Source organism: Mytilus trossulus, chromosome 6, assembly GCF_036588685.1.
Source record: "Mytilus trossulus isolate FHL-02 chromosome 6, PNRI_Mtr1.1.1.hap1, whole genome shotgun sequence".
NCBI lineage: Eukaryota > Metazoa > Mollusca > Bivalvia > Mytilida > Mytilidae > Mytilus > Mytilus trossulus.
The window spans coordinates 31,321,783-31,346,091 of record NC_086378.1 but is presented as its reverse complement, the minus strand read 5'-3'; the positions used below and the strand labels follow the sequence as shown (position 1 = coordinate 31,346,091).

Sequence of the window (24,309 nt, the reverse complement as noted above, 5' to 3'; positions counted from 1 at the left end):
CATATTCACGACCATTTATATTTGCGTTAATTTTCTACTCGCGAAAGTCGCAAAAATAAATTGCTCGCGAAAATAAGTTGGTTTACAGTATATCCTTATTCCTTCTGTGCAATTGTGTTTCAACCACAATAAGTGGGGTTTTTTTTCAATGTTTTTTTCTAAAGTTCTTGACTAGGATGATCCTTTAGCAGACCAGTTGCCAATTAATGTCATCATAACGTTTAATGAGTTGTTTAGTATCAAACAATCCTTTAAAAAAAAGTTTGAGACAGACAGTTGGGCCATTTGTTAAACATAAAAACAGTTTATAACATTACATGGTTATAAAAAGACAAGATAGCTATATCAAAAACAATGTATTCCTCTTTAAAGCGGTTTTATTACAATACGAAGTAGAAATAAATCAATGGTTATAAGGTTTCTACATCTTATGATCCAGATTAAAATACCAAATTACTTTGGTTTAATGATCTCTGTCAATTTTCATTAAAACCTATTAATGAATCAATGAAGTATAACTTTCTCAACTTTATTTTAATCTCCGTATGTTGAATTGGAAACTTAATCCAAAAGCTTTGTGTCCAATTTCATTCGGATTCCGTAAAAATCCATTTCAATTTTACAAATGGAGAATTGGAGCTATTCAGTATCTTGTAAGATTCTCATTAAGACAAAAATAATAGAAATTAATAGTCTTATAAACTGGTTTTAATGTCTTAAAAGCTAGATTAAATAGGCCATAAGACCATACTCATTAAAGTGAAATGTTCTATAAACATCACCTCAAAGTTTCCATTAAAAGTTATTACAACTTTGAAGAAAACATCATATCTATTGTGGTGTAAAAAATGGTCTCGTGAACAACACTTGAATTAATTAATTCTAGGGAAGAAGAACCATATGGTATATAAACAGTTAAATTATCATACCACACTAAGTTTGGAAAAAAAAGTACAGAAAGACCATAGATATAGGAAGATGTAGTATGAGTGAGAATGAGACAACTCTCTATCCAAGTCACAATATGTATATGTAAATCATTAATATTGGCATTATAGGTCTTAAACACGGAGCCTTGGCTCACACCTAACATGGCTTAATTTTAGTGATTTTTTTTTAATTGCAATAATGCAGTTTTAATAATATTGAACCTAGTACAGCTGTTAATATTTTTTTCTTTCTCATGATTTAAATCCATCGAGTGTAAAACAGTTACATATTTAAACATGTTTCTTTGAATGGTAACAGTATTATTTTTGAGTTCATCATGGGATTCAAAGCATCGATGTTTTACGGAATGAATGCATTAATAATGCAGCTCTGGGTATAAATTGTAATAAATCATCTGTCAATGAATAAAATGACAATTCAAGGCCAGAAACTAAATGTCTTCATCAATTTTAAACATTTGATTAATGGTTTGAATGATATAAAACTAGACACTTCATAAAAGACACATTTGAAAATAAAAAAAAATTTACAGATTGTTTTGTAAAATCTTTTACAGCTTATTCAATGATTATGCCATCTTCATAAAGAACAAGCTGTGTCAGTTTTGCTAGAAAATAGAATATACTGTGGATTAATTCATTTTTGTGGGTACCAATTTTGGTGGATTTCGAATAACTTGCCTTTTCCTGTATATGTAATTTAACGGTTTTGCTAAATAGTGCATAAAACGTTATTGATCATTTAAATTCAAGGTTTAGCTAGCTAGCGCTGTACCCAGAAAAACCACGAAAATTGGAATCCAATGAATAATAATGAATCCACAGTATAATGTCAGGTCAACAGACTTTAACATAACATACAGACAGTATAAAAATATGGACATGTGATATGATTGCCAATGAGGAACTATCCAGCAGAATACAAATGAGGTGGATTTAAGCAATTATATGTGACTGTATAGCCTTCAACAATGAGCAAAACCCATACTCTGTAGTTCGCTATAAAAATGTAAAGTCTTTCAAAGTTTGTGCAATACCAAATGCCTAATTAGAAATGAATTCATCATTGATACCAGGAATAAATTGTGAATTTACGCCAGAAATGGTTTTTTTTTCTACAAAAGGCTCATCAGTGACGCTTGAATCAACAACAAAAAAGTACGAAGTTGAAGAGCATTAAGGACCAAAATTCCTAAAAGCTTTGCAAAATACAAATGATTTTTGAACAAGGGTTTAAATAGGTGAACTTGCCTTGATGTTAGTTTTGTACTGATAAGCATAGGGCAAGTAGTGTCAGTTTAGCAATATCTTGTATGTCATAAGAACTTCAATTAGGAGAAACAAATAATTACATTAGATGTATGTTTCATTGTGATACATTATTCTGATTGACTACACTGTAATCTCGCGTTATTCCTTTAACTTTATTACACAATACAATTTATCATTGATGATGACACGAGGTCTCGCAATAAAGTGCACAGGAAAGTTAAATAAAGACTTGAAAAAAATTGTGTTTCATGATCCTAGCTAAAAAATGTAACTATAAATATTGAATGCTTCTTTTTGTAACTATAAATATTGAATGCTTCTTTTTGTAACTTTATTGGGTTGAAAAGCATTAACCATGCACACATTTTTAGAATGAAGTGCTTCATACAAAATGTACTTCGGTCAACACTTTTACACCCCAATAAAGTTACAAAAAGAAGCATTCAATTCTTAAATAATCACAGACAGAGAGAACATCAGGTTAGCAAGGGCTGTTCTAAAAGTTTGGGCACAAAGCTTGTGAATTCAATTCACTAATAAGTTCATATTTCCCAAACTAAATTCAGTTGGTTACACTGATTCCCACTTCTAATATTACACACAACATTTTTTACACAGAGTTTTCTTAATAAAACTTTACCTATGCTGAAGTATTTTTTCTATCATTATTTACAAATAGTAGAAGATATCTTGTATCTAATGTTTTCTATTCAAGATTTTTCTGATAATGTTTTCTTCAATAGTCCATTTTCATATTACCAACTTTTGACTCTGGAATTTTTTATTTGTCAACAGATTACCTTCTCTATGGTAGGACATCCTGGTACATGGTTAAGCAAGAGCAATGGTAATAAGTAAATACAAGATTTTAATCGGTTCAATTTTGAGGGAAGTAAACTGTTAAAATACAGTTATTTGGCAAGATTTTTAACTGTTATTTGTCACGAACTTCATATATGTTAATGCTTTCCTATTTTCAAGAATATATTTCTATGAGGTATTTCACCAGCCAATATAGAAATATTCAGAGCTCCTTAAACTACTTGAAATCGGGCAAAAGAGTTTAATTGGGTATCAAAACAAATGTAAATCTTACCACATGATGGACAGTTTCTGGGACAGCATCTGCTCCCTTCAAATCAATCCAGGTCGGGAAGTACATAAGTCTTTCCTGTTTAAAAAAAATAAAAAGTTACTGTAGTTTAGTTGTACCAGTTCATAGAAACCATATGTATGCTCCCTAAACCCTTATATCAGTATGTTATCATAGAAACTTATGTTTCAAAGCTTATGTTTAAAAACAATGACTGCAATATTTTTTCTGGCTATATAGAAATTACATCAAAAATATGGTGAACACTGAATAATTTGTGTAGCGAGTTTCTTTTTAGTGTGCACTCCATTTTTTATGTTATTTCAAAAAGACAGAAAAAATATTACAATTATTCCTTATAAAATAATTCGTAATTCCATTTTAAGCCAGAGTAAATCATGAAAAAATGTTTATAAGGTCACAATCACATAACAAAATTATGTCTATGAGCTTATAGACAAAACTCCATCAGCTAATCAGAATGTGTTACATTCAAAATAAAATTATATTCAAATGTAATAAACTCACGGCCATTTTTTTCACATCAAATGAATGAAGTGTTGCGGAACAAACAACCATCTGTAATCTTTTTCCGTCATTTGTGACCTTGGGAATCTGTCCGTGTAATCTGTTAATTAGGTCACCATAACCAGAAGACAACAGTCCATCCTGAAATAATAAAAACAAGAATGTGTCCCCAGTACACAGATGCCCAATCTGCACTACAGGGCTCACACTACTTCAGAATTATAGGGAGAAGTGACTTCTCTTTTTGAAACTGATAGGGAGAAGTGGTGAGATTTGAAAGAGAAGTGCTCATTCGCGAGGTGCGCTACAATATTTGGATTTTACTGTAGTATAAACAGTCATTTGTAAATAATGTTCTTTTTATATTGTTCAATTCATGTCTGAGTATTCAAATAAAGTAACATTTCAAATTAAAAGTTGTTTAAATTTTACTAAGGTCCTTGTGAGAAACTACCAACTAAATGTCTAGCACTAAAAAAAAAATTTTTTTTTTAAAAAGGTAAAGAAATAATAATAGATCAATTACAATTTAATAACAAACTACAAATGTATCTTGTCTATGAAATCAGTGTTTCTCATCAAAAGATGTATAAAGGTAAGCTGGGCCATAATATATTGATATTTGTGTAATAGTCTAAGAGTTAAGCAACTTTACAATAGTTTACAACAATCCATATAAATTATAGGGAATTATATACACCAATCAATGATGAGTTTATTTAGATGTAACCAAGTCTTTTAATGCGTGTGGAATGTGTAATTTTTCCTTTTGGGATCAATATTCTTCTGTCAGCTGTTCCATCCATGCATCCTTAATAATTTTTGTAAAAATACGAATTTCGGTCATAGCTGATCCGTTTCCGATCTGTAGTTTAGTAATCGGACAATGGCGGACGATTGCAAGAAAATTTACAAAAATAAACGATGTTTGACAAGTAATTTGAAAAGGATCATGACGTTTTTAATGCAATAAATGGATTGAACATTTACTGGGGGCAACTTTTATCAAGTGTAAATGAAGCAACAAACTTATTTTGCAGCCGCAAGTTAGGTTGATGTACGTTTTCGAGTAACAAGCACGGGAACTTTCGGAAGTGCACAAAGTGATAAAAAGTTGTATTTTTTATCAAATAACTTTGCTACACACTGCAAAAACAATGCTTCAACCTCATTTCATAAGTTAATTAATCGTTTATGTCTAAATTTCTGTAATTATTAATAAAAAGTTGATTTTTCACCAACTTGGTAAAAATTGAAAATGTCCGATGACAGAAGCGACTAAAAGCGAGTATCGTAAACAACTGGGCGACTTATCTTCGATTTTGGGGGTCGGGGAAAGCGAAGTGCCGGTCGGGAAAGCGACTTCTTCGCCCAAGTCGTCTGGTAGCGTGAGCCCTGCACTATCATTTTCTAGGGACCATGAAAATGGGGTAAAATCTCTAATTTTGCATTAAAAGTAAAAAGATCATGTCATAGGGAACATGTGTACTAAGGACTTCAACTTCATCAAAAACTTTAACCTGAAGTGGGACAGACGGATAAACAGACAAATGGAAATTTACAAACAAACAGACACACAGACCAGAAAACACAATGCCTATAAATGGGGCATAAAAATCATCATTATTTTCCTGATGCTGTCAATATTACAATCTGGCATTTTCACACATGTACATAAGGCATATAAATAGTGTTTAGTTGAAGAAATTTTGTCATTTACATATAATTGAGTACATCTCTTTTGTTTACACATAACAAGATATATGTAAAATTGAGAATGGAAATGGGGAAAGACAACAACCCGACCATAGAAAGAACAACAGCAGAAACTTGTCTTTTATTGTTTTATACATGTACATGAAGAAAATGCAGAATCATCTTGAGTTTTAAACACATTTTGCACAGTATGGGTTTAACTCATTGTAAAGAGATGTTGACCTACTGTTGCTCACATACAGGTCATTTGAACTCTGGAAGATAGTTGTGTCAACATGACAGGTGCAACATGTAGAGCAGGACCTGCTTACTCTTCCAAATCACCTGTGATCCCCCTAGTTCTTGGTAGGTTTGTGTTGCTTAGTCTTTAGTGTTCTATGTTGTGTCTTGTGTACTATTATTTGTTTGTTTGTCTTTTTCTTGTTTAGTCATGATGTTGTCAGTTTGTTTTAGATTTATGATTTTGACTGTCCCTCTGATATTTTTCGCTCCTCTTTTGCAATTATATCACATCTTCTTGTTTTTCATAGAGACACAGACTCTGTATCCTCTTTTATCCCAAAATTGCAATAATCAATCTCTCTTTTTTTTTTGTAACAAGACAGGCACTAGATTGGAATCCCCAAGGGCATCGTAAAAGGGGGCGACCAAAATCCACCTGGCGCAGAGATTTAACATCTGATCTTCAGAAAATTGGAAAAACATGGGGTGAAGCAAAGAAACTAGCCAAGGACAGGAAAAGATGGAAAGCTACTGTAGTCGCCCTATGTCCCCCATGGGACGAAGTGGATTAAGTCAAGTAAGTCTTTTTTGTCCATTCTTCAAAAGTTGCAATAACAAATGTTACAATAAGTCTGAATTAACAGTGTTCAAATAAGGAAACAATTTTATAAAACCTAATCAAATTTTCAGGGATTAGATGATCTTTGGATAACATCCATAAACCTTAAAAGAGGTTAGAAAGGCAGCAATGTACTGATTTTGATACACATAATTTTCCTAAATCAACTACATATTTTTTTCCCTATTTTCAATTTTATTTCTTGATTTGTGTTTTACAGTAGTGTTATAACAAATAAAAAGTTCAATTAACCTTTTCAATGATTTCTAAACAACAAGTCATATTGAATTTAGTGTTAATAAACTTTGCTAGCTACAGCGTGTCTGGACTTCATAATCAAGCTTTAATTACACCATGTTTATAGACAAGTCAAATTAAAATAGGTCGCAAAAAAAAAATTTAATAATAATGGAACAAAACAATGAATTTCTTTTAAAAACTTAATTTGTTGTTTTCAGAATTGCAAACAGAATTGGATGGCATTTCAGAAACGAAAATTTCTAATCACAGAAAGTGACTACCAGTAAAGGTTGAATTTTATTTTTTTCATCAAATTAAATTAAATGGGTCATTATTTTTAGTTTTAACAGAATTTGTTCAAATATGCAAAATAGTTGTTTATATCAGTGCTTTTTTTCTCTCTCTTTTTTATATAAATTGGTTTTCCCTTTTTGAATGGTTATACATGTCAGTTTTTGGGGCCCTTAAAAGCCTCCTTCCTATTCCCTGTGAGCCAAAGCTCTGTGGTGAATTTTAGACCTATTGTGGTTTACTTTTACAAATTGTGACTAAAGTCTCATTGGCACCCATACCACATCTTCTTATATCTATTAAAATTGATTGTGAGAAGGGATATTGACAATAACAGCAGTATGCATCCATGGAAAACAATGTTCTGCTCACATTATATTATTTCCATGTAAAGCAAGCAAACTGTGAATTAGGGTCAAAGCCATAATTTTACACTATTATTTTAAAAATGGTTTCAAGTTGTTGTAACTGTCATGTAATCAGTTTCTTACTAAACGATACTAATGTCCATCATCTTTCAAAGGCCAACTTCCCTGGATGTTTTAAACTATCAGTTACTTTAATTTCAGAAATTTGTGCATGTATGTATCATTGCAAATATTTGAAATGGACAAAAATGTTGTTTCAATTTTTGCCATTTCAAGAATTGATGCAATCAAAAAAGTTTTTGAAATTTAAAATGTAAGTTCTCTTAGCAACACTCATCCAATCATAATTTTCACAAAAATGAAAACTTTCAAATATATTTGAGTTTATGGTATTATACTTCTGCAATATGAACTACCTCAATAGGCCTAAACAGAAAAGATGTGTGGTTTATTGTAGCTATTACAGGACATTGACTTACTGCCTCATCTAGAACAAAGAATCTAACTTGATGTAATGTCAGTTTGCCTGTAGATATCAAATCTTCCAAACGTCCTGGGGTACCAACTACAATATCTACCTACAAATATACAAACAATAGAAGTATGAGAATAAGTAGATTATTCATATCAGTTTTAGATCTTGATAGATATATATCCATAACTTTTTAGTTTGAATTTACAAACTCAGAAAACTTTATCATCGTGGTTTCTTGTTAAAAAGAACAAAAATTACTATTTATTTGCAAAGTATGATTTTTGTATTATTTTAAGGGGAAGAGGTATGCTATTAGACTAATTCAATAATTGAAAGAAAGAAAAAATCAATGTACGAGTATTTTACTTATGAAAAACTGACTATAACAAAAATCATTAATATACAAGAAGTCTGATATCTTTGCTAAGTGACCATGAACTAGCTTGAAAAACTATGTCAAAAAACATAAACTGTTTTATGTGTTCATAATAAATTAGTCCAGATTTTATTGTTTTTTCCCTAAATCCCAATAATCCTCTGCCTTTAAATTAAATGCTTCCTTTGAATCCGATCAAATTCCAATGTAATTCCATCAAAATCTTATCCGGAAATATAATTTAAAGACAAGGTCAAACTAACTAAAGCTTTATCCAACAAAACCCACTTTGTTTTCAAGTCTATTACGAAATAAAATTCAGACTTCCTATTTTTATTCCACAGGTTAACATTTAAAATTCCATGACCATATATGGATTAAAACATTTTGTCAATTCAATAACTTTCACTGTCTTCAAATTACACCAAAAACTTTTTTGATTATTTTTTTTTGAGAAGTACATCCAAATTAGACAGCAAACTAACAATACAACAATCATAAGAAATTAAGATTGACAGTGACTGATTGTTTATTGCTTAATGTCACGTCAGAAAGAAAGGAGACTAGAAAGGGTTGCAAATACATTGAGCAATTCCTATCTACAATGACATCAATTCTAATTCTGTAAAGAGTTATTTGAGTGAAAAAAATTTCGAGAAACTAAATCCAATTTGTTCAGGCAAAACCCAGGTAAATCTTGTCATTCAATTCAATTAATCTGTTTTCAAATTAAAGAAAAGATCTCAATAAAATAGGAGTATAAATGATTATTTTCCAAAAAAAATAAAAAAAATAAAAATAAGTATACACATAAACAGTTAGTCCTATAAAATTAACACATGACATTTTTTCTTTAATATGGAGTTTATAATCTCTAAATCAAAAATGAATATGTATATGTATCGATAAAAAGATTTTTTACATGTTAAAAATATCAAATGGAGTAGTAACACCAGTCCCAGTTAGGATCCCACTAACATGTTTAACCATGCCACATTCTATATGTATGTGTCTGTCCCGAGTCAGGAATCTGTAATTCAGTGTTTTTGGTTTGTTAATGTGTTACATATTTATTTTTTTGGTTCATTTTTTGTACATAAAATAAGCCGTTAGTTTTCTCAAGTGATTTTTTATACATTTGTCATTTCAGGGCCTTTTATAGCTGACTATACGGTATGGGCTTTGCTCAATGTTGAAGGCTGTATGATGACTAAAGTTGTTAATTTCTGTGTCATCTGGTCTCTTGTGGAGAGTTGTCTCATTGGCAATCATACCACAACTTTCTTTTTTATTTTGGAAATCTAGTTTAAAAGTATATACATATATGTACATGTATAGATTTTGTCATCATTTCATTCCCGTCCCACAAATCTATTTCAGCTATAATGAGACAAAGTGTTATAACTGGTATTGAAATGTAATTTGGTTAAGTATAGTTTTATCTACTTGTCTTCTCCTAATTTGTCTCCATTAACCAACTTCTGTTTATTAAGCACTTTACTGACATGCAATTACAATAAAGAATTTTTTTTGGAAATCTATTCCTCGGTAGGATTTTGAACTTTGTAACGACACCAAAGAAAGGTACTTTAAAACATCTTTGTTACAATAGGATTGAATATCTACAGTGGGTGTGCTTGTTTCTGTCAATTGATGGAAGAGTCAGCAGATAAGTCAAGCTTTTTTTTTTTAATTCTTGAAGAATACTAACTCAGCATTTTTGAAAATGGCAGGCATAACCTATGATTTTTCAAATTCCAAATGTTTTGTTATACAAAAAAACATGTATACATTTAACATTTAATAATATAATTTGAAGCAATATACATGTATTATGAACTAAATATGTTTTATTTATGATATCAGAATGTGACAAGTGCTAATTGGAATCATTTTTTATTGCTTATAACTACATGTATTGAAAGGGCAAAAAAAAAAAAAACACAAATTTTTGTTCAGGTAAATTAATCAATGAGTGATAGATTTCTTTTAAATGAAATTTAAAGGTCCCATCAAATAAACTATACAGAGAACATTACCTGTTGTATTTGTTCAATGGAACAATAGAACTTACAAAAGTTTAAATGGACAGGTAACTTGCAGGTAAATCTATGGAAAACTATGATAGGGTTCGCAATAATAGATTGCTTTTTCAGCAATAAATAACACTGCTGTCAATACTCACCCCTTTCTGAAGCACATCAACTTGTTCTTTTACATTCACACCACCAATAATTAACAACTCTCTTTAAAAAGAAGTTTATAAAAAATAAAAAATTACAATAAATATATATATAATCAATATCAATTCTATGTTTATTTTAATATCACATACACACAAAAAGATTTTAGATTTGAATGTATTTTTTTTTGCATTTACTTCATTGTCTTTGTGACTTCTTTATATTTTTTGTTAGGTTGTGGTCATTTTCTGCCACAAACAGTCTCTTTGGTATATATTCAACACTCTTTTTTGGTAGAAATCACTGTTTGTATCATGTATCATAAATCTTCTTTTTTAAATTGTACCAAGACTGTTTTTTGTTTTGTTTTTTTGTTATTTAAGACTTTTTGTAATGTGGCAAAAGGAACAATACATGTGTGACCTTTGTGCAAAAGTACTTCATAAACTTCATAACCATGTACTTCATGTATCCAATATATTTTACGTCTTAAGAATACAGATTTTATACAAGAAATGTGGTATAATTGCCAATGAACTAACTCTCCATCAGAGGCAAATTGACATAGATGCAGGGTTTCAGCTAGGATTTTGAGGGCTTTAGTCACTTTTGCGCGTGATAAAAATCAGCCTTATTCTTTATGATAGCAAGGGGTCTAGGATGTATATTATACTAGCTATTCATTTATGTCCAAGTCCTTCAATGACTATTCTAGGATCTTTAAATACTTTAGGGTTGCTAATGTAGGCAGTTATTGGCAATATTGCATGAATTGACTGATGTGATGCTTAGATATGAAGATCAGAACAGGGATCTGGTAATATGGTTCACAACTTCACTTCAGTTATTTTCAGGGGACACCCCTGATCAACAAAAATTAGGTCACAGGTGTCTCTAATTTTTAAACCACTGCACAAATGAACTTGTAACGACCTTTTTCACTTCACAATCATTTATATCCTTGAAAAAACATTCAAATCGATATTTGGAATAAATATCTTTAATATTGGATAGAAAGATCTGCTTCAATACTTATTGAGACGATTCTAATGACTGTAGACTGTAGATCATGTTTACTTTCGATTTTTTAAACAAAATGAAACGGGAAGTGACAATTGAATAATAATTTCAGAACAAACCCGGATTTATCTACTAAGGTGATCTTAATTGACAACTACATCATTTGGATTCAGGTGGAGAGTTGTCTACTTGGCAATCATACCATATCTCCTGATTTTTGTATTAGTCTCTAATCTAAAGAAAGTTCTGCTACACTGAATATGGTTGTCTGTTTCTTTGTTTATATATAAAATTGTGACTTTGGAGTCATACATACTTTTTTTCTGCTGCTGATAAAAAAATTACAAACTGTAGTCAAGGTGATTAGGGACCACATCAAAAGTTCAATGAAGGATAAAAAACTTAATTCACATAGTTTTTTCACTGACCCCCCACCCCCCTCTTTACTTAATTTGGGAAAAGATATATGTAAAAATCAATGTCAGATAACCACATCTTGCAGCAGTTCAATCCCCCCATCTCCAAACTATTTGAATTAAGTTTTTTATCTTTTGATGTCGTCCCCTATATACTGGTACTTCAAATATAAGCATACCTGATTGATGGGTTTGATAAATGAACTTTGAACTTTTGAATCTGTGTAAAAGTCTGAAATTGAAGAATCAGATACATTAAACATGCTACTCTGTTCTGAAGATCTGACATAGACAATAGTGGCGGTACTTATTTTAACAGCAGACAATGCTTTAGTTCAATATCCTTTTGATAGCCATCTTGACTGGTTTTGTCGGTTAGGATATGAATGATATCAAATTTAAAAGTAGATTTTTGTAAGAACTTTATTTTTAACATATGTATAATGATCAAAGAACTTTTAATCTCAATTAAATGCATATAAAAATTGAGCAGTTTTGCATAGCAGTTTAAGAAGTTATAAATACTTTTCATTCATCTCAATGAAGCAAAATATTCTTATTCCCAAAAGTTATATATAAATAAATAATCTGGAAAAGTCTGTTAGCATGTCAGATCAATCCAACAAAAAAATATATATTAATTTTATTCTGGCTTAAAAAGTAACATTTTCAATTTATATATACCGGTAACTGTTGTGAAATTACAGGCAGATTAAAATTCATTGATATTTTATATCTCTAAAAGTAAATGGCTTTTTAATATAGACAATTTCATATTATCTTATTACAAAATGTCAAATCATCTTCAACTTGAAACTGGCATGATTATAATAGCTGAACTTTTACTAAAGAACATATACTTAAATGGTATGTATAAAGTAAGTATAAGATAGTGAAGAATCAATTAAATAAACCTTCTCTAAATACATCTAAGTTCTAACACTGAAGTAGTATGAATTACCTGCAAGGTCAAAGAGCATGAAACACAGATGCTGTTTTCTAGCATTAACATAATTTCAGTTAATGATGTACATCAGGGCTCACACAACTTCAGAATCATGAGGGTTTGGATGGGGTTAAATGATTAAAGAATAATGCCCTTAAAAAATGAAGATTAGAGAATAATGGGCAAAAAAAAGGGGTTAATTTATTAAAGATTAGAGAAAAAGGGGTGAAAATTAAATGTTTACAGAATAACATATCCCCCCCCCCCCCGCCCCCTCAATCCAGACCCTCAATCATAAGTAGAAGTGACTTGGTGGGAAATCAACTTCTTCATCCTAGTTGCCTGTTAGAGTGAGCCCTGATACATATCATCAAATACTTGGAGAAAAAGGTAACTTATTTCTGAAACTTTTAACTTTTTTCATACCTGTTCTGCTAATTCTCTGGATGGCTGAAATATATAACATTCTATTAGAGGTTATATTTAAAAAGAAAACAACAATAACGTGTACAGGTTATTTAGAAATGTGCACAAAATTTATGAGGTTATTTTGAATAGACATTTCAGTTATTAATAATTTCATTTGTTTCTAAACTCCAGGAGTAAATCATAAAACAATTGTTGATGTCATGGTCACATGACAAAATTATGCCTATGATCTAATATAGACCAAAGGCTTTCAGCCAATCAGAAGATGTGTTACAAAAAAATAAAATCATTCTAAAATATAACAAAGGAGAGCCTACCTACATTATACATTTATCAGAAAATCATGTTGTCATGATCACAATACAAAAATGGTTGAACGATCAAGGGAACAAAGTAATCATTATACTAGTAATGCCAACAGATACAAATGAACGTCAACAGTTTTTCAGATATGGCCAAATCAGATAATTTCTCCAGCAATTTAGCATAAAACCAGAAGTCACTGGCGTTGAAGTGCTAAGCATAACCCCATCTTTTAATTCATAGTCCTGGAAAACTGTAAACATCAAATTAACTTTTGACCTTCTATTCATGAATACCAAAAATTGTTGAACAGTTTGCCTTGCTACTTATTAAAGGAGCTCAACTAATAAAATAATAAAAATATGTCAGATGGACATGTACTCTAAAAGACAAATTTCTATGCAAACCCTATTATTGCTGACCTGTCAACCCTAGATGCTCAGAGACAAAACTCTTAACTGGCCTTGAAAAGTCAAAAATCAGGTCAAGGCCATGACATTAGTCTTTTAAAAATCAACAAACAAATTACTCTTGAAATTTTATGTACAGCAACAGCTTTCACAAAGAGTTAAAAGAAAGATAACTTATTTCCATTTCCTTCAATTGACAGAAATGTATTGATGCAATTACTCTTAGAAAGACAAGGGTAAAAATAGGAAAGAAAACCTAAAATTCATTGTATAAGTAATTGAAAAATAAAGAGACATAAAGAACTTCTGAACCAAAACCCTTCTTTGTTTTGTGTTCCTATATATCTCTTAAGTTGAGCAATGAACTTGAGGTATTAAAAATATTCAACTGATTGTTACTGCTTGCTTTATGTTTTGCTGCCCCAGGCGTGTGGGAAGGTTAAGAGCTCACATATAATCCAACACATTCACACCTTTTTTATATGAATTAAACAAGATTTTTTGCGATATCGCAAATAATAAAATCGCATTTTAGTCAAAAATGACAAAATTACAATAATAAATGCACACAATAATTTCTGAATGAACAGTACCACAATAACTCACTTCTATAATAATAGCTTGTGGTGCATTGGGTGCTGGTTTGGCATTCACAGCTCCTGAACCTAGAAATACAAAATAAAATAGTACTCCAGAGGTCAAACATAGTGTTCAGGATAACTTTTTTATTATTCAACATTCTTATTAGTTTTAACAAATCTATTTAATGTGGATTCTTTTATTTCCTTGGTACCAATTTTCATTGATTGAGAAAAAAAAAGTAAAATCCACAAAAATTGGTATTCCATAAATTAAGGGAGCTCACTTCTCGTTTTCAAAGTATTTAACTTTTCAAAACACTAGTTTATATTGGTAGGGGACTAATAAAGGAATCCTATAAAAGCAAAAAAAAATATATAGGTCACTGTGCTTGTTTTGAGATATTAGCCATTGAAATTTTGGCGGAAAATATTCTCTCTTGACTTCTCATAGCTTTATCATTGACATGTTTAAGTTCTCAAAAACTATTAAAAAATAATTAAGATTTTATAAAACTTTTACAGATTTTATAGTTGAAGAAAAATAGACCAAAACACAAAAACTTAACACTGTGCAATGAACCGTGAAAATGAGGTCACGGTCAAATAAAACCTGCGCGACTGACATAAAGATCATAAAGTATTTCCATACACCAAATATAGTTGACCTATGGCATAAAGTATAAGATAAAAAGACCAAAAATTCAAAAACTTAACTTTGACCACTGAACCATGAAAATGAGATCAAGGTCACATGACATCTGCCCACTAGACATGTACACCTTACAATCATTCCATACAACAAATATAGTAGACCTGTTGCATTTAGTATGAGAAAAACACACCAAAACACAAAAACTTAACTATAACCACTGAACCATGAAAATGAGGTCAAGGTCAGATGACACCTGCCAGTTGGACATGTACACCTTACAGTCCTTCCATACACCGAATATACAAGCCCTATTGCTTATAGTATCTGAGATATGGACTTGACCACCAAAACTTAACCTTGTTCACTGATCCATGAAATGAGGTCGAGATCAAGTGAAAACTGTCTGACAGACATGAGGACCTTGCAAGGTACGCACATATCAAATATAGTTATCCTATTACTTATAATAAGAGAGAATTTCACATTACAAAAAATCTGATCTTTTTTTTCAAGAGGTCACTGAACCATGAAAATGAGGTCAAGGACATTGGACATGTGACTGACGGAAACTTCGTAACATGAAGCATCTATATACAAAGTATGAAGCATCCAAGTCTTCCACCTTCTAAAATATAAAGCTTTTAAGAGGTGAGCTAACACCGCCGCCACCGTAGCCAAAGGATCACTATCCCTAAGTCGAGCTTTCTGCAACAAAAGTTGCAGGCTCGACAAAAACTAGAGGCTCTAAAGAGCCTGTGTCGCTCACCTTGGTATATGTGAATTAAACAAAGGAAGCAGACAGTTCATGACAAAATTGTGTTTAGGTGATTGTGATGTGTTTGTACATCTTACTTTACTGAACATTCTTGCTGCTTACAATTATCTCTATCTATAATGAACTTGTCCGTGTAGTTACTGTGGAAAATGTTAGTAAAAATTTACAAATTTTATGAAAATTGTTAAAAATTGATTGTAAAGGACAATAACTTCTTAGGGGGTCAATTGACCATTTTGGTCATTTGGCTTATTTTTTAGTCTTAAATTGCTGTACATTATTGCTGTTTACAGTTTATCTCAATCTATAATAATATTCAAGATAATAACCAAAAACAGTAAAATTTCCTTAAAATTACCAATTTAGGGGCAGCAACCCAACAATGGGTTGTCTGATTCATCTGAAAATTTCAGGGCAGATAGATCTTGACCTGATAAACAATTTACCCCATGTCAGATTTGCTCTAAATGCTTTGGTTTTTGAGTTATAAGCCGAAAACTGCATTTTACCCCTATGTTCTATTTTTAGCCATGGCAGCCATCTGGATGGTTGGCCGGGTAATTAAACACAAACTTTAAACAAGATACATCAATGATGATTGTGGCCAAGTTTGGTTTAATTTGGCCCAGTAGTTTCAGAGGAGAAGATTTTTGTAAAAGTTAATGACGACGGACGACGGACGCCAAGTGATGGGAAAAGCTCACTTGTACTTTCGGCCAGGTGAGCTAAAAATGGGGAATGTGTCCAAAGGACACAGATCATGCCCATGCTAGCATATAATGTTATACATAACTCGAGAACTGTAAAAGAGAAGCTGCCAAAAATTGAACTTAAACTGAGTTTAGAGGTAATAAGCATTACCTACACATTTCATTCAATTTAGATAAGACAAACTTAAGGAGGTAGACCTTGGTCCAGGGAGATAACTCTTTAATTCAGTGATGCGTTTGTAATAGTCAAGTTTTATTAATGTATTTTAAGCATTTACCTGAAACAGATTGAAAGTAATCTATTTATCCTAGATGCTTAGAACATATTTAAGAAAATGGCTGACACAAACGTACTGATGATTTTAAGAGTTATTTCCCTTATCATAGGTCTACTGCCTTAAGTTAAGAGAACAGAAACGAAAAAAATCTTCATTTTTTCTACTTGTAAAGGGGCATAACCCTAGAATGGATATCAAAGTGCTGGTAATCACTGAATGGTAAAGATTGCTTTAATTTATTAGTTTGTAGTAAAAGTGAATATTGCATTGTATATTGTATATAGCATTGATTTAAGTTGATTCAACTATTATTCTGGACAAAGAAGGATAACTCAAATTTTTAAAGATTTCATAAAGCATTGGTTTTAGTTGACTCAACAACCATTCTGGACAAAGAAAGATAACTCCAATTGATTGTCTTGAAACTACAAAAACGATTATTGGCCCCTTTTTGGCCCTTTATTCCTAGACTGTTTACCCAATAACCCTTAAAATATATCCAATTCTTCTACATATGGTATTAAACATTGTGGTATAATTTCAGAACAATTGATATACTTATATACAACTTATTGTCCTGACACTAGATATATGCTTGTTTTGGACCCCTTTGAGCCCCTAATTTCTAAACCTTAGGAATCATAACTCCAGAATCAATCCCAAACTTCCTTTTTTGGTTATAAACATTGTGTTAAAATTTTATGATTTCTAAAGACTTATACTAAAGTTATTATACGGAAACCCTCCATCTTCAAAAACGCTGACGACACCAACAACAACGCTGACGTGATACCAATATACTTTTGCAGTCGTAAATTTTTGCAGTCGTATAAAAAGAAACAATGAAAAAATCCTTAAATTTGTAATTCACGTCTTTTCAAACTTTAAAAGTTAGTTCAAGGTCATAAAACTTTATTCAGTGCTCTAATTATAAAATTGTTGGATGAATTTTGAGTCTGAGTATAATAATCCTGTTTATAAGTTTTATGTCTGCAAGGTCAGAACTCAACAAAACATTTACAATACTGAAAAGACCCAATTTTACAACACAAAGCAACATTTATGTCCTTACCCATAATCCTGGATTCAATAATATCTTTCTGTGGAGCTTGATTTAGTCCTACATATGTTCCTTTCTGTCAACAAATACAATGATATATATTTAAGTAAAGAAGTAAAACATTCCAAAAAGAAAGTAACAATCACAATTAGACAAGGATGTTAAAAGGTTAACCTTCAGTTTTCATTCTCCAGCACAAGGTATTTACCTTCCTGTAAAACCCATACTGTAAACCAACTTATTTTCACAGATACTTTATTTCGCGTTTTCCTCTTTCTAGTCAACTTCACGGCTATTTAATTTTGGGATTTTCCAATTTACTTGATGTAGTTTGGTAAAGATAGATCCAAGATATATATGTTCGCAATGATTTATTTTCGTGTTATTTTTCTACTCACTAAAATAAATCGCTCGTGAAAATAAGTTGGTTTACAGTATCCCAGATTCAGCTTGTGTTAACATTTGCCAATACTGACCATATGACTAAACTTTTCTGAATGATGAAAAACACATAAGAACTTCAACTTAAGACAAATCGCTAACTTCATCAAGCTGTGCACATTTAGCAATCTGTTACAGATTCTAAATTTTTAAAAGAAAGCTTCTTTAGAATTTTTTTAAGTGAGATCACACATACACAATGAACTTTCCCTTACATGAATTGTGTTTGAATCTCCAGAGGGTGTTGGGTTTGGTTAGGTTTCAGTATATCATATGATTTCAATTGATAACTTAATATAATCCATACCTGTGGTGGGAACTTGAAGGGTTTTCCTCCAAAATTAAAACTCATTTCAGCATTCTACAAAACATAATAAATTCAAATAAATATCAAAGGATTACAATTAAAATGAAAATGAAATATTGTATGTGCTATACACAATTTTGTGTAAGTATTTGTTCATGTAAAGTAAACAAATTAAGACAGTTTGCATATTTACAATTTTTTTAAAAATCAAACAAGAATGTGTCCAGAGTACAGGGATGCATCACACACACAAGCATTTTCTATGTTTAGTTGATCGTTAAATAGGGGTCAATTCTCTAATTTGACATTACAATTAGAAAGTTCATATGATAGGGAACATGTTAATGTGTTTCAAGTTAATTGGATTTCAATTTCATTTAAAACTTTAACCAGAGGTGGGATAGACATACGGACTGAAGTATAAACATACACTTCAACCTAAAACATGATGTCCCTAAGTGGGGCATAAAACATAACTAAATAAAAGACAACTTCAATACATTGTACTTCAATCAAATAAATGATTCTATCATACATAGTTCATTTTGTATTTTGTTATACATTTTTTCAAAAGGCAGTGATATTGTTTGCTTTTTTTTCAAAACTACCTCTACCCTTTTTTATTGGAAAAATATGATTATTTACATAAAATTGGGAAATTTGAAATAAACCATGAATTTGACTGAGACTTCAATTTACAGACCCATTTTCACGAGTCAAACCCTGCTTTAAAACAAGACCCCATTTTGTCAGTGATGATGCATAAATGTGCACATATAGTAATTTTTATAGGCAAGAAAATTGTTTAAATGAGTGTTTCAGTTTGTATCCATGCACAATTACTACTGACACTGCACTGATTGGGAAAAAGCTTGTCTTAATAATTTTAAGCCATTTTTTTTCATATTGGGATTTTTCTCCAGGGGAAAAAGCCTTTATTCTCCACTAATTTATGGCAAACAATATCACTGAAAGGAAACCATCAATTTAAGCCTCTAACCTTAAGGACAACTGCAGCAAAGAATCTTTCTGTACATAAATGTTGTGGTATATTATATGCTTTTCCAAGATCAACTCCTGAAAATAAAATAAGTAAGTATCATTTCATGGTCTTGCACCCTCCATTGGGTTTATTTTTTGGTAATTTCTTTACAAAAGGAACTTTATGCTTTAAACAGATTTGTATACATTTTTATAACCTCTAAAGTGGTAGAGCTTCCAAAAAGGGAAAACTTTTTTGTTGGTATTTGACTACAAAATAATAAGAAGGAGTTCCTTTCTCATAACTGGAAGTCTTAAAGCATTTTTTTCACCTACTTTTTTTTATGATCCAGACAAAAGTCTCCATTCCATTAAGAATGTTGTATGACCACGTTTTCATATATTTACTTTTTCAGTAAACACTTAATCTGTTGATATTAACTGTGAAGGTTTTGTGTATATTTAAATATATTTAGCTATGTTGAAAGACGTATATAAAGTCAAATCATAAAAATACCAAGTGTTTAGTCTCAAATAAAACTTGTAAAATTCTCACAGCTATTTTAATATGTTGAAAAGGTGCAATTTGGGTACTGTGACATTACATTTTCTAAAACATAATGTAAGGAGCTCATCGATACCTAGAGTGAGTGTGACAGTTGATAATATGAACTAGAGGCTCTAAAGAGCCTGTGTCCCTCACCTTGGTATATGTGAATATTAAACAAGAGAAGCACATAGATACATGACAAAATTGTGTTTTGGTGGTGGGGTGATGTGTTTGTACATCTTACTTTACTGAGGCCAACCTTAAAAATATGTTTGTTTGCAGTTTTCCAACTGTACCTTCAGACTGAAGGGTCGGTAGGTAGGAAAAATATTTTATTTTATCAGCCAAAATACAGTTTAAACAAGCAGTTACACTAAACCAAGTTTCTTGTGAAGAAAAAAAAAACATTTTAAAACAACAAACACTGGACATGCTGAAAACCAACATCAAATGAACAGGCATTTCCAGATAAAAAACTTTTTAACCAAAACTGAAACTTTAACATAGTGCCATTATCCAATTTATGACATAAAATATGGTATAATTATTAAATACTGGAACACTTATAAACAAGGAATGTCATTATGATTAGAACTGTTTTAAAAAAATATATTCTGACAGACATGTATGCTTCTTGACTAGAATGTTTTCATGAGTAGAGTATTTTCATCAGAAAAATGTATATATTTTAGATTTATAAGACAATTTTTAAAGAGTGTATTTTTAATTTAAAAAAAAAATAACCATTGAATCTTCCTCAATTGAAAAAAAGGCAACTTGAAAAAAAAGTATTAAGACATCCAACTGTCCATATTTCTAACAATATTTAATTATATGTGATAAGGTTATATTTTTGCCAGGCTTTAATGAAAACCAAAGAAATATTAAGTTTAGGGTGAAATCCATAGCACCCCATTAAAAGTAAATGGTCTCAGTGTACTGAAATGTTTTTAATGCATACAAAAAATTGGCAGCATAGCTCCTAAGGACATGTTTTAATTGAATTCACACAGGCCACACAGTTTGGGTATATATAATATTGTAAGAAAGAGAATAATTGCAATGAGTGGGGCAGCCCCAATGAGCAGAGCCAATACCGCATAGTCAGCTATGTTCTATTTTTAGCCATGGCGGCCATATTGGTTGGTTGACTGGGTCACCAGACACATTTTTTAAACTAGATACCAAAATGATGATTGTGGCCAAATTTGGTAAAATTTGGCCTTGTAGTTTCAGAGGAGAAGATTTTTGTAAAAGTTAACAACGCCGGACGCCAACGACGCCGGACACCAAGTGATGGGAAAAGCTCACTTGGCCCTGTGGGCCAGGTGAGCTAATAAAATGAGATGTTGTTTATAATTCATGATAAAGCTATAAACAATATAAAAATCTTGGCTCTAAAAATAGTCTCTATGCCAAGACTCTAAATCAATCAAAAGTAAAGACAATTAGATGGAAATCCCATCAAATACATTACAAATCTTCTTTTCCTCTATTGGTGTTTCTCATTAAGTTTAATGAACAAAAGACTGGTATTTGGCTAAAGAGACCATGCACAGAAAGATATGATCAAATAAATTTTATCATATAAGAAAATATGGAAAATGTCTGCAATTTTAAAACAAAATCAGCAAAATATACTATACCATTTTTGGACCATTGTATGTCTCCATTTTCAAGGTCAAGATAACAGCCAATCACATCATTCATACCATAGGCCTACAAACAAAATAATATTTCGAACAAATCATGAGTAACCAGAATCTTCAAATATTTATTTCAGTTGAGAAATGTAGGACTTTAATCACAATGTTGTATATGTTGTATATTATTTCATTTATAAAGTAAAGTACATTTTTAAATAAGCAGTCAACTTTTGTCACATTAAATATAACAAAAAATATTCAATACAGAATATTTAATCACATTTTAAGTGTTCTATATTTTAGTTTCTCATACTCTGATTGGCTAACCAAGGATCCGGAAATTTTTTCACCTAATTTCGGTCATTTTCATACAACTTAAAAGTTTATGCCCCTTTACAAAAAATGATTGTCAAAATCACATTACTGCATGAGACTCATTATGAGTATGCTCATACTCGATCGTCATGTTCGTAGCATCAACAACTTGTTTCACTGTTGCATCGCATTTACTTCATGATTTGTCCTACCATGTTCCAAAAATCATTTAAGAGCAATCAAGGGAAGGCAACAATTTAAAAATAAAATGATTTTAATGACTCAAAACGATAATATTCTCAGTTATCGCTTACGTTTCCTTTGATTCTGAAGTCAAAATTCAAACCCGGATGTACTGCGACAATAGTAAAACGAACAATTCCGGACTCATTTCCGGGATTAGTTTTGTTTATCCAAATCACAGGAAATCATCGGCTTTTTAATATTTTACCTTTAATAGTGTAAGAATATTAATTAAAATAGTTGTACTAGCTTTATTTAGGATGAAATTTTTTTTAATTTACAATTAATTGTCTAAATCTGTGGAAGAGAATTTCAAGCATGCGTATTACATAGTAAACAAAGCACGTGTGTTAGAAGTAAAAAAAAAAAAATTTTCTACGTAAATTAAACCAAGTTTAATTTTGTTTTAAATCATAATTGACAATTGTCTGACCTGTTGAATAATTAAATAATGAAGCCAGTTGGTATGGACTTTTTATTTCTTTATAATAATAGTTTGGAGCTTGTGATTAATTGCCAGGTGTGAATTAAAAACACAGGTAAAGAGATTAGCAATCATTAGCCAATAGCTCCCTGAGGCATTAATATAGTTACATGTATTAGGAGGGCCCTCAGGTTTATAACACTTTATTGAAGTGGCAGTTTAATTACAGGAAATAGATAACAAAACAAAAATATGTTCAAAATGGCGATTTTGAAATTAGATCTCAACGAAATGACCGAAATTATTTCGGTTGAAAAATAAAATTTGACCTAAATCCAAATTAAAAGTTTAGGACATCATAGTTTCAGTTTAGGACATGTCTGGCAAATATGACCGTTTCCGGACCCTTGTGGCTAACTGCACATCACATGTTATTCCGTAAGGAATTGCATCACTCAATAAAACTTGTCATTCATGACAACACATGGTCCCACAATAAAGTGCACAGGTGAATAAAATTTAAAAAAATATAAAATTCATGTTTTCATGATCATAGCTAAAAAATGTAATTATAAGTATAGAATTCTTCTTTCTGTAACTTCAGAGGGTTGTAAAAGCGTTGATTGTGCACACATTTTTAGAATGAAGCGCTTCTGCACTTCATAAAAATTGTACTTCGGTCAACGCTTTTACACCCCAATGAATTTACAAAAAGAAGCATTCAATTCTTAAATAAACAAAATGCCTCATCCTTTCAATTCCAGAACAAAAAAGATACAAAGTCTTCATCAATAATACAAATGTTTAAGAATACCTCTCCATAACTATCAAACTGTCTTCCATAAGATTTCTTTCCTGTTCCACCGAATCCATAACCAAATTTATCTGTACCTAAATCAAGTGATGCCTTGTCTGTGGACCATCCTACCCTGCAGAGTCCCTCATCAGTAACCACTGCCTCGTAGTAGTATTTCCCTGTAAAATAAAATATCATCAGTAAGCACTACCTGGTAGTAGTATTTCCCTGTAAAATAAAATATCATCAGTAACCACTACCTCGTAGTAGTATTTCCCTGTAAAATAAAATATCATCAGTAACCACTACCTGGTAGTAGTATTTCCCTGTAAAATAAAATATCATCAGTAACCACTACCTTGTAGTAGTATTTCCCTGTAAAATAAAATATCATCAGTAACCACTACCTGGTAGTAGTATTTCCCTGTAAAATAAAATATCATCAGTAACCACTACCTTGTAGTAGTATTTCCCTGTAAAATAAAATATCATCAGTAACCACTGCCTCGTAGTAGTATTTCCCTGTAAAATAAATTATCATCAATAACCACTGCCTCGTAGTAGTATTTCCCTGTAAAACAAAATATCATCAGTAACCACTACCTCGTAGTAGTATTTCCCTGTAAAATAAAATATCATCAATAACCACTGCCTCGTAGTAGTATTTCCCTGTAAAACAAAATATCATCAGTA

The 24,309-nt window shown here is 31.1% G+C and overlaps 1 protein-coding gene across 1 annotated transcript in view; it reads right to left on the bottom strand.

Annotated features, from left to right (window-relative positions):
• The window catches only part of LOC134721113 (ATP-dependent RNA helicase DDX1-like), a 161,175-nt gene that overhangs the window by 120,964 nt on the left and 15,902 nt on the right, over positions 1 to 24,309 (bottom strand). Inside the window, exons 8-19 of the mRNA XM_063583867.1 lie at positions 23,635 to 23,795; positions 21,839 to 21,911; positions 19,662 to 19,738; positions 18,662 to 18,715; positions 17,926 to 17,989; positions 14,464 to 14,522; positions 13,142 to 13,165; positions 11,949 to 12,001; positions 10,336 to 10,396; positions 7,779 to 7,877; positions 3,844 to 3,984; positions 3,319 to 3,393 (exon numbers count right to left, since the gene is read on the bottom strand). Coding sequence (XP_063439937.1) covers positions 3,319 to 3,393; positions 3,844 to 3,984; positions 7,779 to 7,877; positions 10,336 to 10,396; positions 11,949 to 12,001; positions 13,142 to 13,165; positions 14,464 to 14,522; positions 17,926 to 17,989; positions 18,662 to 18,715; positions 19,662 to 19,738; positions 21,839 to 21,911; positions 23,635 to 23,795 — 941 coding nt within the window. The remainder of the gene's footprint in view (positions 1 to 3,318; positions 3,394 to 3,843; positions 3,985 to 7,778; positions 7,878 to 10,335; positions 10,397 to 11,948; positions 12,002 to 13,141; positions 13,166 to 14,463; positions 14,523 to 17,925; positions 17,990 to 18,661; positions 18,716 to 19,661; positions 19,739 to 21,838; positions 21,912 to 23,634; positions 23,796 to 24,309) is intronic.